The sequence below is a fragment of the Rhinoraja longicauda genome, chromosome 10 (genome assembly GCF_053455715.1).
Source record: "Rhinoraja longicauda isolate Sanriku21f chromosome 10, sRhiLon1.1, whole genome shotgun sequence".
NCBI lineage: Eukaryota > Metazoa > Chordata > Chondrichthyes > Rajiformes > Arhynchobatidae > Rhinoraja > Rhinoraja longicauda.
The window spans coordinates 13,227,378-13,243,436 of record NC_135962.1 but is presented as its reverse complement, the minus strand read 5'-3'; the positions used below and the strand labels follow the sequence as shown (position 1 = coordinate 13,243,436).

Sequence of the window (16,059 nt, the reverse complement as noted above, 5' to 3'; positions counted from 1 at the left end):
ACGGCAGACATGCCCAGATATAGAGGGCATTAGCTTAGGATAAAGGGGGTAAGGATTTTAGAGGGAATTTGAGGGGGAGCTTTTCCTCTAGAAGGGGGTTGCAATGTGGAATCCACTGCTTGGGTGGGCAATCAGGGGCTCAGAACATTCTCAGAACATTTAAGTATTTTTGATAAGCACTTGATTTGCCAAGACGATGGACAAAGTGCTAATTAATGGGATTAGTATAGATGAATACGATGGTCGGCATGGACATGGTGGTCCAAAGGGCCTGATTCTATCCTGTGTGACTCCACGACACCACTGTGACTCAATCACTACCCTCTCCTTTGTTTCCTTGCTCCTGTCACTTCTTTCGTCTACATCTCGGCATGGTGGCACGGTGGCGCAGCGGTAGAGTTGCTGCCTTACAGTGAATGCAGCGCCGGAGACCCGGGTTCGATCCTGACTACGGGCGCTGTCTGTACGGAGTTTGTACGTTCTCCCCGTGACCTGCGTGGGTTTTCTCCGAGATCTTCGGTTTCCTCCCACACTCCAAAGACGTACAGGTTTGTAGGTTAATTGGCAGGGTAAAATGTAAAAATTGTCCCTAGTGTGTGTAGGATAGTGTTAATGTGCGGGGATCGCTGGGCGGCGCGGACTCGGTGGGCCGAAGGGCCTGTTTCCGCGCTGTATCTCTAAATCTAAATCTAAAAAAATCTCAAAATAATGCTGAATTCTGCTGTCCAAAATGTGAAAATCTGCTTCCCTCTCCATTGATATTGCTAGGTTTTGCTGACATTTTCAGTTTGCCTTTTCAGACTTACAGCATCGGCAGTATTTTGCTTTTGAAAGAGGTGAAATAAGCCGGCGGGTAGAACGAGGGCAAGGTCAGACGAGACAGTGCATGACCAGGTCACTGATGTGGCATTTCCCAATGAACACTCACAAGCGCGCTTGTTAATTCAGCAAGCAAGATTCAGCACTCTGGAGAGAGATCTGTAGCAGAATTTCAAGTCGAGTTTATTGTCATGTGCACAAGTACGGTGAGGTACGGGTAGAATGAAAGTCCTGCCTGCAGCAGCACCACAGGCACATACAGGCACAAAACCCCCATAAATTACACATAAACTACATTGTGGCGCAGCAGTTGAGTTTGGTTTGGTTCTTTTAGTTTAGAGATACAGCGCGGAAACAGGCCCTCTGGCCCACCGAGTCCGCACTAACCAGTGATCCCAGCACACTAACACTATTCTACACACACTACGGACAATTTACACTTATACCAAGCCAATTAACCTACATACCGTTCTGACTTTGGAGTGTGGGAGGAAACTGAAGATCTCAGAGAAAACCCACACAGGTCACGGGGAGAACGTACAAACTCCGTACAGACAGCACCCGTAGTCGGGATCAATCCTAGCTCTCTGGCGCTGTAAGGCCGCAACTCTACCTCTGCGTCACCCTGCCGCCCATACAGTTGCTGCTGCCCTAGTTGTTGCCTTACAATGCCAGAGACCAGGGTTCGATCCTGACTACCACCCGGAAATGATGGAAGGAATAAGCAAAGAGAAGGCAAGAGCTCTACAAGGGGAACAACATAACTAATGGCATTCATTGCAAGACCCCCAAAAATATCAATCAAGGATCCAGGAAGAAATGTATTTGCCGCAAGAGTGGAAAGAGATTAGAAGCTGCTATAAGAAGCAACTAGTACAGCTACATTTAAGAGGAGGCAGGACAAGAACATGAGGGGATAGTGACGAGTGTCCAGGTGACACATTTATGTAGGAGGGGCTCAACAAAGACAAATCAGATCAACTGGCCTCTTTGTGTGCTCAACGCCCTCTGTAATCCTCCGAGATAATATCCTCTCACGCTGTTGTGATCTCTTTAGCTGGACTCCCACAAACTATTGCTTTTTTGATGGCCTGCACAACAGCGCAGAACTGGTTGGACCGAATGGGCTGTTCATCCAGCAATCAAAAGCGCTCTATAAATGCAGCTTTTCGTTTCCAAATTTAGCAGAGAGTAAAGCATATGGGGTCCACAAGGCAATTGTGTGAAGGCTCTGCTTTCACCGGGCGGAGAACCTGTCAACCTGATTGTGCATCTCACACAACACGCAACTGCATGAATGAGGACAGGTTAATGTCCCCAGGCTACGACTTGCTTCAGCTGGAAATAGTTGAATGTCAGGTAAAGGAGACCCAGCCTGCTTCTTGCTCATTCAGATACTTTGCTGACACCATTTTTATTGATCAGGATGAGACTGACTTTCACCATTTTCCCTCCCAGAGTCTTATATATGGAAGCTGACAAGAGCTGTAAATCAGTAAGAGGTCATTTGCAAATACTCCTCCTTGCTAACTGAACGATGTCCAGATAAGTGATGTCTCTCACCCCAGAGGCTTTGGGCTCCGGTTCTTCTCCAGAGATCTGAGCTGGTGATTCAGACCAACACAAGGTGCAACACCGGAGGAATGCTGTGTAAAAACGAGGCACCTTCTGCCCTCTGAGAAAGGATGGAAACAATCCAAATGGCACTGTCCCAAGGAGAGAAGAGGTGCCCTCCTCTATGTCCAAGCTGATAGTTATCCTTCAATCAACACTGGATTCCCCTTTGAAAACTCATCTCGCGGTCTACTCTGATCCCACAGCTGTGTAATGCATTTCATAGAAACACCATAGATTTGCGCCCATCAGCTCTCCTTTGAATTTTTCGCCATTGACCGAAATCAGGAGGAAATTTTCAGTGCATAGAACATAGGATTATACAGCACAGGGACAGGCCCCTCAGCCCACAATGTCTGGGCTTAACACAATGACAAATTAATCTAATCTCATCTGCCTGCACGTGGTCCATATCCCTCTATTCCCTGCATACCCATGTGCCTTTCTAAAAGCCTCTTAAATGCCACTATCATATCTGCCTTCACCACCATCCCCTGGCAGTGCATTTTAGAACCCACCACCCTCTGTGGAAAAACGTACCCATCACATCTCCTTTAAACATAGCCCCTCTCATCGGCTTTAGCTCAGAGGTGACTTCGATTCAACGACGACAATTCCAATCGCAAGTTCGCAGCTGGTTAACCCCGGGGGCCGATGTTATGTTATCCACTTTGGTGGCAAGAACAGGAAGGCAGATTATTATCCGGATGTTGTCAGACGCTGCTGTAAGAATGGATGTCTGTACACTTTAGAACCGACCAGAGATCACCCCGCATGCTAGAACTATCCACACACCAGGGACAATTTACACTTTCTTTTACCAAAGCCAATTAACCTACAAACCTGCACGTCATTGGAGTGGGTGAGGAATCCGGAGCACCCGGAGCAAACCTACACAATCAGCGGGAGAATGTACAAACTCCGTACAGACAGCACCTGCGGTCAGGATCGAGCCTGGGTCTTCGGCGGTGAAAGGCAGCAGCTCTACCACAGCGCCACGGTGCCGCCCCAAGTCCTGCTCACCAACCTGCAGGCCTACCTTTGCTCCCACAATGTGCCAGATTTAGATCTGCAGTCTCCTCCAGCCCCACAATCACCATGCTTTCTATACTCTGTCAATTCTAGCCTCTTGACACCCTGACATTTGCCCACAAGGAATGGCTGTGATTTCAACCTTAAACTGTGACTCTCCCCAGATCTGCTTCACTCTTCTTAAAAACCCATTAGGCACTCCCGCCACTTTGAACAATCTTTGTCAATATCTGGGACAGCACAGTGGTAGAGTTGTTGCCCACTTGCTCACAACGACCAACATGCCCCACCTGCACTAGTCCCACCTGCCTGTGTTTGGCCCATATCCCTCTAAACCTATCCAATCCATGTACCTGTCTAAATGTTTTTTGAATGTTGCGATAGTACCTTCCTCAACTACCTCCTCAGGGAGTTCGTTCCATACCCCCACTGCCCTTTGTGTATAAAGTTACCCCTCAGATTCGTATTAAATCTCCCACTCCCCCACCCCTCACCTTAAGCCTACATCCTCTTGTTCTCAATTCCCCTACTCTGGGCAAGAGAGTCTGTGTGTTTACCTGATCTATTCCTCTCATGATTTTGTACACCTGTCACCCCTGATCCTCCTGGACTTCAAGGAACAGAGTCCCATTCTACTCAACCTCCCCCAATAACTCAGGCCCCCTGCGGATCACAGACTCGCCAGCCGCCTGTCACTTTTGCGGGCTGGACGAGTCTGTGTACCACGTGTACATGGAGTGTGTGAGGTTGCAGCCTCTGCTCCAATATCTAAAGGGGCTGCTCCTTGCCTTCTGGCTGAACTTCACACCCACCATTCTCGTCTTTGGACACCCTGTGTGTAGGGCAGAGGGTGGGGCCGAAGATGTCCTGGTTGGGTTGCTCCTGGGCCTGGCCAAGCTGGCCATCCGCGAGTCACGGCGCCAGGTGGAAGAGGACTATGCCTGAGCCAGGTGCCTGCCCCTTTTCCGGGGTTCCGTCCGTGCCCTGGTGGTATTAGAGAGGGACTACGTGCTGTCCACAGGTACCCTGGGGGGTTTCCGGGACCGCTGGGCAAGGATTGTAACATAGTTGTTTAAGAATACTCGTTTTTACTTGTATTGTGGTGGTGGCTTTTCTTTTGAATTATTTAGTGTTGTAAATAGTATTGTAAATATGAATAAATCTATTTTTGGTTAAAAAAAATCTCAGGCCCCTGACTCCTACCAGCATAATTCTCGTAAATCTTCTCTGCGCCCTTTCCAGCTTGACAACATCTTTCCTATAACATGGTGCCCAGAACTGTACACAATAACTACAACATGACCTCCCAACTTCTATACTCAATGACTGATGTGTGCCGAAAGCCTTTTTGATCACCCTATCAACCAGTGGTGCAACTTTCAATGAACCATGTACCTGCACTCCGAAGTCATTCTGTTCTCCAACATTTCCCAGAGCCCTACCATTCACTCTGCCCATGTTGGACTTCCTAGGGTGGAGCAGGCAGTGAAGAAAGCGAATGGTATGTTGGCATTCATAGCGAGGGGATTTGAGTATAGGAGCAGGGAGGTTCTACTGCAGTGGTACAGGGCATTGGTGAGACCACACCTGGAGTATTGCGTACAGTTTTGGTCTCCAAATCTGAGGAAAGACATTCTTGCCATAGAGGGAGTACAGAGAAGGTTCACCAGATTGATTCCTGGGATGACAGGACTTTCATATGAAGAAAGACTGGATAGACTCGGCTTGTATTCGCTGGAATTTAGAAGATTGAGGGGGATCTTATAGAAACTTACAAAATTCTTAAGGGGTTGGACAGGCTAGATGCAGGAAGATTGTTCCCGATGTTGGGGAAATCCAGAACAAGGGGTCACAGTTTAAGGATAAGGGGGAAGTATTTTAGGACCGAGATGAGAAAGTTTTTTTTCACACAGAGAGCGGTGAATCTGTGGAATTCTCTGCCACAGAAGGTAGTTGAGGCCAGTTTATTGGCTATATTTAAGAGGGAGTTAGATGTGGCCCTTGTGGCTAAAGGGATCAGGGGGTTTGGAGAGAAGGCAGGTACAGGATACTGAGTTGGATGATCAGCCATGATCATATTGAATGGCGGTGCAGGCTCGAAGGGCCGAATGGCCTACTCCTGCACCTATTTTCTATGTTTCTAAAGATCCTGCTGCAATTTTTGACAACCATCTTTACTATCTGCAATACCCCACCCACTTTTGTGTTATCTGCAAACTTGCCCCGTACATTCTCATCCAAATCATTGACGTAGATGGCAAACAGTAACGGGACCCGCACCAAACTCTGAGGCACACCACTTGTCACAGCCTCCAGTCCGAAAAGCAACCTTCCACCATCACCCTCTGCTTCCTTCCATGAAGCCAATTCTCTATCCAGAAGGGCCTCGACCCGAAACGTCACCCATTCTTTCTCTCCAGAGATGCTGCCTGACCCGCTGAGTTACTCCAGCATTCTGTGTCTATCTTCTCTATTCATTCAGCTAACTCTCCTTGCATCTACCTTAGAATTTTCTGCTGGGATATTTGACCTTCTTTCAGAGCCCTCCTCAACCTTCTCCACACACACAAAAAAAAACAGCCCCAGCCTTTCTAATCTTTCCCTGTAACCGGAGACCCTCATCCCTAGAGTCCCTGTCGATAAATCTTTCCTGGAAGCCTGTCTAATGGCTTTGAGGGAGGGGGGGGAGGGGGGGGGGGGGTGAAGGGGGAGGGTGGCAGATACTGAGAGGAGGAGGAGGAGGAGGAGGAGAAGTGGTGGGTGTCTGAAGATTCCCTCAGAAGCGCAGCCGTGCTTGTTTTTGGCACCAGCGTCACAAAGTGGGGAATCCGGCGGCGAAGGGTTAATCTCAGCAGCGAGAGGCTGGTACAGGGAGTGCGGCCGAGGATGTATTAACATAAGCAGCTGTCCGACCCGGGGCCGTCTTGCCCGCCAGTCTCTGGTGGCGGCACTAACAGAAGGCGGGCCTGTCCTCTGCAACTGCATCGACCCCCACCCTCCCACCCACCCCGTCCCAGATTCACCCTGGAGATGGGTTTGCCGGGTTGCATGTGGGCCGGCGGCTGCTCCGAGTGCGCGTTGCACTGATCTGGGACAAGGCTTGTGTTGCACTGATGTGGGACAAGGCAAAGGTGCACTGATCTGGGACAAGGCTCGTGTTGCACTGATCCGGGACAAGGCAAAGGTGCACTGATCCGGGACAAGGCAAAGGTGCACTGATCTGGGACAAGGCAAAGGTGCACTGATCTGGGACAAAGCTTGTGTTGCACTGATCTGGGACAAGGCAAAGGTGCACTGATCTGGGACAAGGCTTGTTTATGCACTGATCCGGGACAAGGCAAAGGTGCACTGATCTGGGACAAGGCAAAGGTGCACTGATCTGGGACAAAGCTTGTGTTGCACTGATCTGGGACAAGGCAAAGGTGCACTGATCTGGGACAAAGCTTGTGTTGCACTGATCTGGGACAAGGCAAAGGTGCACTGATCTGGTACAAAGCTTGTGTTACACTGATCTGGGACAAGGCTTGTTTATGCACTGATCTGGGACAAGGCAAAGGTGCACTGATCTGGGACAAAGCTTGTGTTGCACTGATCCGGGACAAGGCAAAGGTGCACTGATTTGGGACAAGGCTTGTTTATGCACTGATCTGGGACAAGGCTTGTTTATGCACTGTTCTGGGACAAGGCAAAGGTGCACTGATCTGGGACAAGGCAAAGGTGCACTGATCCGGGACAAGGCAAAGGTGCACTGATTTGGGACAAGGCTTGTTTATGCACTGATCTGGGACAAGGCTTGTTTATGCACTGTTCTGGGACAAGGCAAAGGTGCACTGATCTGGGACAAGGCTCGTGTTGCACTGATCTGGGACAAGGCTTGTTTATGCACTGATCTGGGACAAGGCAAAGGTGCAGCGTTTGAGCGGATGGGTGAAGCGGCCGCCGTGTGTGCAGGAGGGGATTGACGGGGAGACGGCTGAGTGCACATGAAGTGCATCGCAGATGGGTGTAGCCGCCGCCGCCGCCGCCGCCGCTGCTGCTAGCCGCTGCATTTGCATTTGCCAGGCTGCCGGGCTCTTGCTGGGCGCTACGCGTGTGGGGTGAGTTATATAAGCGAGTGGATGCGCTGCCTCGGGGGGGGAGAGGAGGAGAGGAGGAGAGGAGGAGAGGAGAGAGTGGGCGATGGTGTTGAGCCTCGCACAGGCAATCTGTCCCCCATCCACCCAGCCAGGCGAGTGCCCGGTCTGCTCTGCATTGCTCTGCATTGCACCGTGAGAGGCGAGGATGGTGGACCCTGCGGGGGCTGGGACTCCGGGAGGAGGTGGTCCAGAGACGTCCAGCGCCCCGGTGCTGAGGCAGGAGTCGCCCGTGCTGCGCCTGGACCTGGACAACTTCAACAGCGCCGAGGCCGAGGGCAGCCGCTACGTGTTGACCAGCCCCAGGTCGCTGGAGGCCTGTGCCCGGTCCGGGGTCAAGCCGGTGGAGCTCCTCCACAGGTCCATCAACGAGTTGGCCATGGAGGCCCCCGGCAGGTCCATGAGGGTGGCCACTGGGCTCTACGACGTGTACGACAAGGAGAGGCGCAGGAAGCTGAGGGACTGCAGGGAGGAAAGGGAAAGGATTATCAGGCTGGAGAGGAGGAGGAGGAGCTGTGGTCCGGTCAGAAACAGCCTGCCATCCTCGCCAGCCCCCAGGACTAACAAGCCACCGGCCACTGGCCTGGGCAGGTCCAGGAGCTACTCCATGGAGTCCTTGCACAAGAAGAAGGATGGCAATTCCAATGTCACCTCGTCTGACTCAGGGGCATCTTCCTCCTTCAGCGGTGACACCTGCAAGGGCCGGAGCCACTGGCTGAAGGCGAGTCCCAGAGGAAGGGAGCTGACCGGGATACCGTCCGCCATCATCGGCAAGAGCCTCAGCCTTGGCGACCTCTACCACTCTCCGCAGATGGCCAAGAAGGTGGCCGAGCTGGTCAAGGAGGTGAGGAGGGGAGGTCACGGCGAGGTGTCGGAGCGAGACAGGAAGATGGCCGCCCTGATGCTGGCCAGGCACCAGGAGGAGGCCCTGAGGAGCAGCCAGAGCTACCGTGCGCACGTGGAGTGGGAGACGCGCAGGAGGAGGGAGGCCACGCAGAGGGACGTGGAAGAGAGGGAGAGGCAGAGGGCTCTGCTGCAGTGCCGGAGTATGTGGGATTCCAGGCTGGAGGCCCGCAGAGCCAAGATGTGCCAGGAGCAGAGGGAAGCGGCCAGCCTGCGGTTGCAGCAGACCGCACTACAGGAGGAGAAGTGGCAGATGTTGGTGGGCAGCCAGGAGCAGCAACGGAGGAGCAAACTGGAGAATGCCAAGCTGGAGGCCCTGGACAAGAAGATGCACCAGGAGGAGCAGCTCAGGACCAAGGAGGTGGAAGTGAAGATGGACCTGGAGCTCAAAGACCAAGTGCTGCATCAGAAGCTCACCCTGGCCAAGCAGAAGAAGTCGGAGAGGGAGGAGAAGCAATTGCAGGAGAAGAAGATCGTCAACATGGTGGAGAGGTTGAAGCATGAAGCCACCTTGAAGGAGATCGCCAAGGAGATGGAGATGGAGAGGAAGGTGCTGAGGAGGTCGCTGCAGCAGAAGCTGACCAAGTCTCAGGAAAACTACGAGCAGCTGATCGAGAGGAGGAACCGGGAGCTGAAGGAGAGGGCGGTCCGGGAAGAGCTGCAGATGCAGAAGGTGCGGGTGGTGGTGGAGCAGCAGGAGAAGGAGCACCAGGAGCACCTGGAGAGCCTGGCCCACGCTGCCGAGAGGAAACTTCAGCACGCCACACAGTTCGCCCAGGAGAAGATCAACCAGATCTCCCGCAAGGCCCTCCAGGTCAGGGTGGAGAAGGAGCGGATCCACAGGATCAACAAAATCAAGTTGGAGGAAGATGAGGAGTGCAAGCTGAGGGAGATACAGCACTCAATAGCCAAGAAGCTGGAGAAGAGCGAAAGGATCTTCAGGGAGAGGCAGATAGCACTGGAGAACTCCCGCTCGCTGGCCAGAGCCTCCTTCCAAATCCGAGATATGGTGCGGGGGGAAATCAACACCAGGACTTTTGACAAGATGGCATTCGAGGCAGAACTGCAGGCCCACCTGGACAGAAAGTAGGTTGGGCAAGACCACTTTGTGGACTTACTGGAAACTAATCCAAACAATGCCTTTTTTTTTAACTGTTTCTATTCCATAAGATTCACGAGGCTGTGTGGTGTACCCATAATGCTTTGATGTTTAAAGGTGTACAGAGCACAACAGAGTCAATGGTTGCTTTTGTTTATGCTTGCCGTTAACAGGTTGTAACTCATTCAACTTATTTTTCTTGGTAACTTTGGCGAGTGCATGCAATCTTGTGCTATTTTTATGGGCTATAAGAATAACGCAACATTGAACATGGAAAGGATGTTTGTCATTGAACCCAATATGGACCAGATCTAACAGTTAATTCAATGATCAATGATACTTTATTGTCACGTGTACCTAGTTACAGTGAAATGCTTTGTTTTGCATACAACCCAACAGGACCAACGTCTACAGCTTTGTTGCTGTGACTCTTTTGCAGCTTCATAATTACTATTTAAACACTGGATTGACAATTCTTCGGCATAATCTGGTTCGTTCATACTACAGAAACACGGGAGAGTCTTCGACTAATCTGTTTACATTGATTTTAATCAAGCAAAATGAGCGCACAACTTTTGATGACTCACGTTTAGCACGGAAGGATGCCCTACGTGAATATGGATCGTGACACAACCAGATTCACTGTGCGGTTTAGACCACGAGTGGACAGAGAACTACACTCAGGTACTGGGAAGGGGGAGAAAGGGGAAAAATAATAGCTGAATCTGTTGGGAGTTCCAACATTTCATCTCAGGAATGGATCTCCAAACCAGACTCGGAAAGAAAGATTTTGGGTTTCCTCAGGATAAGTCTCTTTGAAATGAATATGGTGGCCTTTGACCGGTTGGCTTTGCAGATAGGATCACTTCACGAAAATGGTGCTGGCCTGGCACTCCTGGGGAATGAGTTCTCCCCACACACCCAGGCTCTTACCTCTGATATTTTCCCCCCAAACTGAAGATCAATTGATACGTGAGAGGGTGGCATTCTCATGAAACAACTACGCTCAGCTGCGTTAGTGGGAGAGTCTAGGTCCAGAGGCCATAACCTCAGAATAAAAGGACGTACCTTTAGAAAGGAGATGAGGAGGAATTTCTCTAGTCTGGGGGTGGTGAAATATGTGGAATTCATTGCCGCAGAAGGCTGTGGGGGCCAAGTCAATGGATATATTTAAAGTGGAGATAGATAGATTCTTGATTAGTATGGGTGTCAGGGGTTAGGGGGAGAAGGCAGGAGAATGGGGTTGAGAGGGAAAGATAGGTCAGTCATGATTGACTGGCGGAGTAGATTTGATGGGCCGAAGAGCCTAATTCTGCTCCTATAACATTAACTTATAAACGTATTACTGGAGTGAATGTGAGCGTTGAGAAACGGCAGAGGTGGGAGAGTATGTTGATGCTGTGGCATCATATAAGCACACAAACAACATGTATTTACCATTAATATATAGATGTGGAGCTGACTGTTTACTGTTAAACCTTAAGGAATGGGTATTAGGTAGATCAGATTTCTCTTGCAGGAAATCAAAAGTTTATTGTCGTAACTGTTATATTGCTGGAGCAGCAACCTGGAGGTCGAGTTATAAGGGTATATATCCCAGTTTGAGAAAATGTGTTCAATTTTAAGAGTGTGCAATTAAACAGTTGGTGTCAGTGTAAAACAAAAGTGAGCCTTGAGTTGTTGGATTATTGTTAAGATCCTGCAGCAAACCTGATTACGAATGTGGCTTAAGCCCCTGTTAAATTATAATTGCCCTCTGAACTGGCCTGGCAAGGCACTGTGCTGTGTCGAAGCTCCAGAGAAGACAGATAACAAGGCCCACTGAAGCCACAGGCCTACTTCTCTCCTCTGCTCTCTCCGTCCAAACATCTCCGACTGCAATCTTATTTGCACATCGGGTTAAAAAAAAGAGAAGGAATTTTGAAATGTTGTTACCATTCAGCATGTGTCCTGATTATTTCTTCATGTAAGTGCATGAGAAGCCATGATCTGGTTTGTGCTGGAGTACAACTAAAGTCACTTGGACTACATTGTCGTCAATCGGCTAAACATCCAGAAATGGTAGTGATTATACACTGTTTAGTTCTCCATAAATAACACTCCTTGCTCACTCAAAAAATATTATTTTTCTTCCAAAATGCTTATATTTTTTAGTTTTAATTCTCCAAGCAAAGCTTTCAATTGGGTCATGACAGCCACAGAGCTATTGGTTTACTGCTGTATAACCCTGAATAATTCCATAGCCTCACTATCACAAAGTCATGATGCAGCTCTACAGGACTTTGTGTAGGAAAGAACTGCAGATGCTGGTTTACACCAAAGATAGACACATAAATGCCGGAGTAAGCGGGTCAGGCAGCATCTCTGGAGAAAAGAATCGGTGATGTTTCGGGTCGAAGCCCTTCTTCAGGCTGAGAGTATATATCGACAAGGCCAAGCGCAGACTGGGCAATCGTTTCGCTGAACACCTACGCTCAGTCTGCGATCTCCCAGTTGCCAAACATTTTAACTCCCCTTCCCATTCCCATTCTGACCTTTCTGTCCTGGGCCTCCTCCACTGTCAGAGTGAGATCCCACGTAAATTGGAGGAACAGCACCTCATATTTTGCTTGGGCAGTTTACAACCCAGTGGTATGAATGTTGAATTCTCTATTGTCAAGTAACCCTTGCATTTCCTCTCTCTCCGCCCCTCCCCTGCGCTAGTCGTCCTGCCAGTTCCAATGTTCGCATCGATATATCCCCTCGTTATCACCTCTTCCACAGCCAACAATGGTCCATTGTGGGCTCCACCATTCCTTGGTCATCGGTGATGGCTCTGATTTGTTCTGACTTTATACCTCTACTTCCTCTCTTCACTGACTTTCAGTCCGACCCAAAACGTCACCTATTCCTTTTCTCTAGAGATGCTGCCTGACCCACTGAGTTACTCCAGCATATTTTGTTTATCTATAGGACTTTGGTTAGGCAACATTTAGCTTAATTTAGTTTATTGTCATTTGTACTGAGTTACAGTGAAAAGCTTTTGTTTGCAGACTATCCAGTCAAAAAAAAGACCTTATTCATGATTACAATCAAGCCGTCCACAGTGTACAGACGAAGGATAAAGGGTACATTTAATGCAAGATAAAGACCGTTTAAAGATAGTTCAAAGGTCTCTATGAGGTAGATTGGTGGAAAGAATTGCTCTCTAGCTGACGAGAGGAGGGTTCAGTCGCCTGCTAACAGCTGGGAAGAAACCCAGAATCTGGAGGTGTGTGTTTTCAAACATATATACCTCTTGTCGAGTGGAAGAGGGAATGACCAGGGCGAAACACGCACTTGATTATGCTAAACACCTTGCCAAGACAGCATGACGTTTGGGTGGAGCCAATGGAAGAGAGGATGGTTTGCCGATGGTCCGGGCTATGTCCATAACATGTCTGGAGTATTACATGCAGTTCTGGTTGCTCCATTCCAGGAAAGATGTGGAGGCTTTGGAGAAGGTTCAGAGGAGGTTAAACCAAAATGCTGCCTGGATTAGAGGGTTCCAGCTATAGGGAGAGGTTGGGAAGACTTGGATTGTTTTCTCTGGAAAGTCAGGGGTTGAGGGTAGACCAGATAGAGGTATATGAAATTGTGAGAGACTTGGATTGGGTACACAGTCAGAACCTTTTTCCCAGGATGGAATTGTCCAACACTAGAGGACATAGGTATAAGGTGAGAGGTAGAGATTTTAATGGATATGTGCAGGGCAATTTTTTTTACACGGAGAATGGTGGGGACCTGGAATGCATTGCCAGGGGTGGTGATGGAGGCAGGTACAATAATTTAAGAGTCTTTTAGATGGAAGTGCAAGGAATAGAGGGATATGGATCATGTACAGGCAGATGAGATCAGTTTAACGCAGCACCTCATATTTCGCCTGGGCAGTTTGCGGCCCGGTGGTATGAACGTCGACTTCTCCAACTTCAGATAGCTCCTCTGTCCCTCCCTTCCCCTCCTCCTTCCCAGATCTCCCTCTACCTTCCTGTCTCCACCTATTTCCTTCCTTTGTCCCGCCCCCCTGACATCAGTCTGAAGAAGGGTCTCGACCCGAAACGTCACCCATTCCTTCTCTCCCGAGATGCTGCCTGACCTGCTGAGTTACTCCAGCATTTTGTGAATAAATCGATTTGTACCAGCATCTGCAGTTATTTTCTTATATTAACTTAGCATCATGTTTGGCGCATGTGCAGTGCCGTTCTAACTCTCTAATTCCTCATGCCCTTTATCTCCAGAAACCCCATCCACCCATCTCTGGCCATTTGCAGATCCTGGATTCCTTGGTCCAGTCATTGAGTGTTGTGCCACCAGGTGTCTCAGCTCCAAACACTGGAATTCCTCTTCCCAATCTTTACTTCTCATGCTCTAGTCTGATAACCCTTGATACCCATTTGATCGGCATCCCACCAACCAGTTTCAGCCTTCATTCCCTCCACCAGCGACACCTATTGACTGTACAGCCACCTCTCATTTTACGCGGGGGTTACCTTCTTTAAAAGATGCGAGTATATCTTAAAAATGTGTAAATTACCATAAGAATGTATGTAAATGGCACAGGTTAGGGGATATGTCACATAACTGTCTACATCACACAATAAACAGTTAATTTATGTCTGCCAGTATCCTTTTACCTTACTCATTACTAATTGTTTTTCCTGTAATTAAAGAAAAATCAACAGTAAATACATCTTAAATAAGCATTGGTTATTTAAATTCAGTTTTTGAATGCAAATGCTAACACTTGCATTGATGGTTGGCAACTTCTGCTTGTCTAAGATGGTGTGTGGGGGGGGGGGGTTTGAGGATGGAGGCAACTTGGAGTGGGGGTCAACACATCAGCTGATGAAATCGGAGACAGGCAGAGACGAGGGTATGTGAGGGTATGGGTGACTCAGTGGTTGAGGCAGCGGCCGTCTGAGGTCGGGAGATACCAGATGTGAGGGGGGATCTTATAGAAACTTACAAAATTCTTAAGGGGTTGGACAGGCTAGATGCAGGAAGATTGTTCCCGATGTTGGGGAAGTCCAGAACAAGGGGTCACAGTTTACGGATAAGGGGGAAGTCTTTTAGGACCGTGATGAGAACGTTTTTTTTCACACAGAGAGTGGTGAATCTGTGGAATTCTCTGCCACAGAAGGTAGTTGAGGCCAGTTCATTGGCAATATTTAAGAGGGAGTTAGATGTGGCCCTTGTGGCTAAAGGGATCAGTGGGTATGGAGAGAAGGCAGGTACGGGATACTGAGTTGGATGATCAGCCATGATCATATTGAATGACAGTGCAGGCTCGAAGGGCTGAGTGGCCTACTCCTGCACCTATTTTCTATGTTTCTATGTCGATGGCAGCTCATTCAATGCCAACACTGTTGTACTGTACAGTAGCTTGTCAGGCATTGCATGCGACTACGCTACCAGGCGGAAATTTAGATTTTTTTAGATTTTAGATTTAGAGATACAGTGCGAAAACAGGCCCTTCGGCCCACCGGGTCCGCGCCGCCCAGCGATCCCCGCACATTAACACTATCCTACACACACTAGGAACAATTTTTTTTTTTTAACATTTGCCCAGCCAATTAACCTACAAACCTGTACGTCTTTGGAGTGTGGGAGGAAACCGAAGAACTTGGAGAAAACCCACGCAGGTCACGGGGAGAACGTACAAACTCCATACAGACGGCGCCAGGAGACGTAGTCAGGATCGAACCTGAGTCTCCGGCGCTGCATTCGCTGTAAGGCAGCAACTCTACCGTTGCGCCACCGTGCCGGTATCAAATCATTAGGTTAGTTGTGCAGGAAAATAACTGCAGATGCTGGTTCAAATCGAAGGTATCACAAAATGCTGGAGTAACTCAGGGGGTCAGGCAGCATCTCAGGAGAGAAGGAATGGGTGACGTTTGGGGTCGAGACCTTTCTTCAGTCTGAAGAAGGGTCTCGACCCCAAAACGTCACCCATTCCTTCTCTCCAGAGATGCTGCCTGACCCGCTGAGTTAGTCCAGCATTTTGTGATGCCTTCGATTTAGTTAGGTTAGGTTAGTTCAATTTATTGCCACGTGTCCCAAGGTAGAGTGAAAAGCTTTTCCCGCATGCTAACCAGTCAGCGGAAAGACAGTACGTGATTACCATCGAGCCTTCCACACTGTACAGATATATGACAAAGGGAATAACATGAATAACGTTTAGTGCAAGATAATGTTCAGTAAAGCCCGATCAAAGATGGAGGGGAGAAGAGGGAGTGGCCGGGGCACGACTCGTCCTTGATTATGCTGAAGGTCTTGCCGAGGCAGCGTGAGTTGTAAATAGAATCAATGAAAGGGAGGTTGGTTTGTGTGATGGTCTGGGCTTCACTGCAATTTCTTGCGGTCTTAGATGGAGCTGTTCCCAAAGCATACTGTGATGCATCCCGATAAAATGTTTTCTACGGCACTTCTGTAGAAGTTGGT

At 49.2% G+C, this 16,059-nt stretch overlaps 1 protein-coding gene across 1 annotated transcript; it reads left to right on the top strand.

Annotated features, from left to right (window-relative positions):
• Window positions 1-6,425: 6,425 nt before the first annotated feature.
• On the top strand, window positions 6,426-14,272 carry ccdc177 (coiled-coil domain containing 177). Its single transcript, XM_078406229.1, has one exon. The coding sequence runs from the start codon at window positions 7,747-7,749 to the stop codon at window positions 9,589-9,591; it is 1,845 nt and encodes a 614-aa protein (XP_078262355.1). The 5' UTR covers window positions 6,426-7,746; the 3' UTR covers window positions 9,592-14,272.
• The last annotated feature ends 1,787 nt before the right edge of the window (window positions 14,273-16,059 follow it).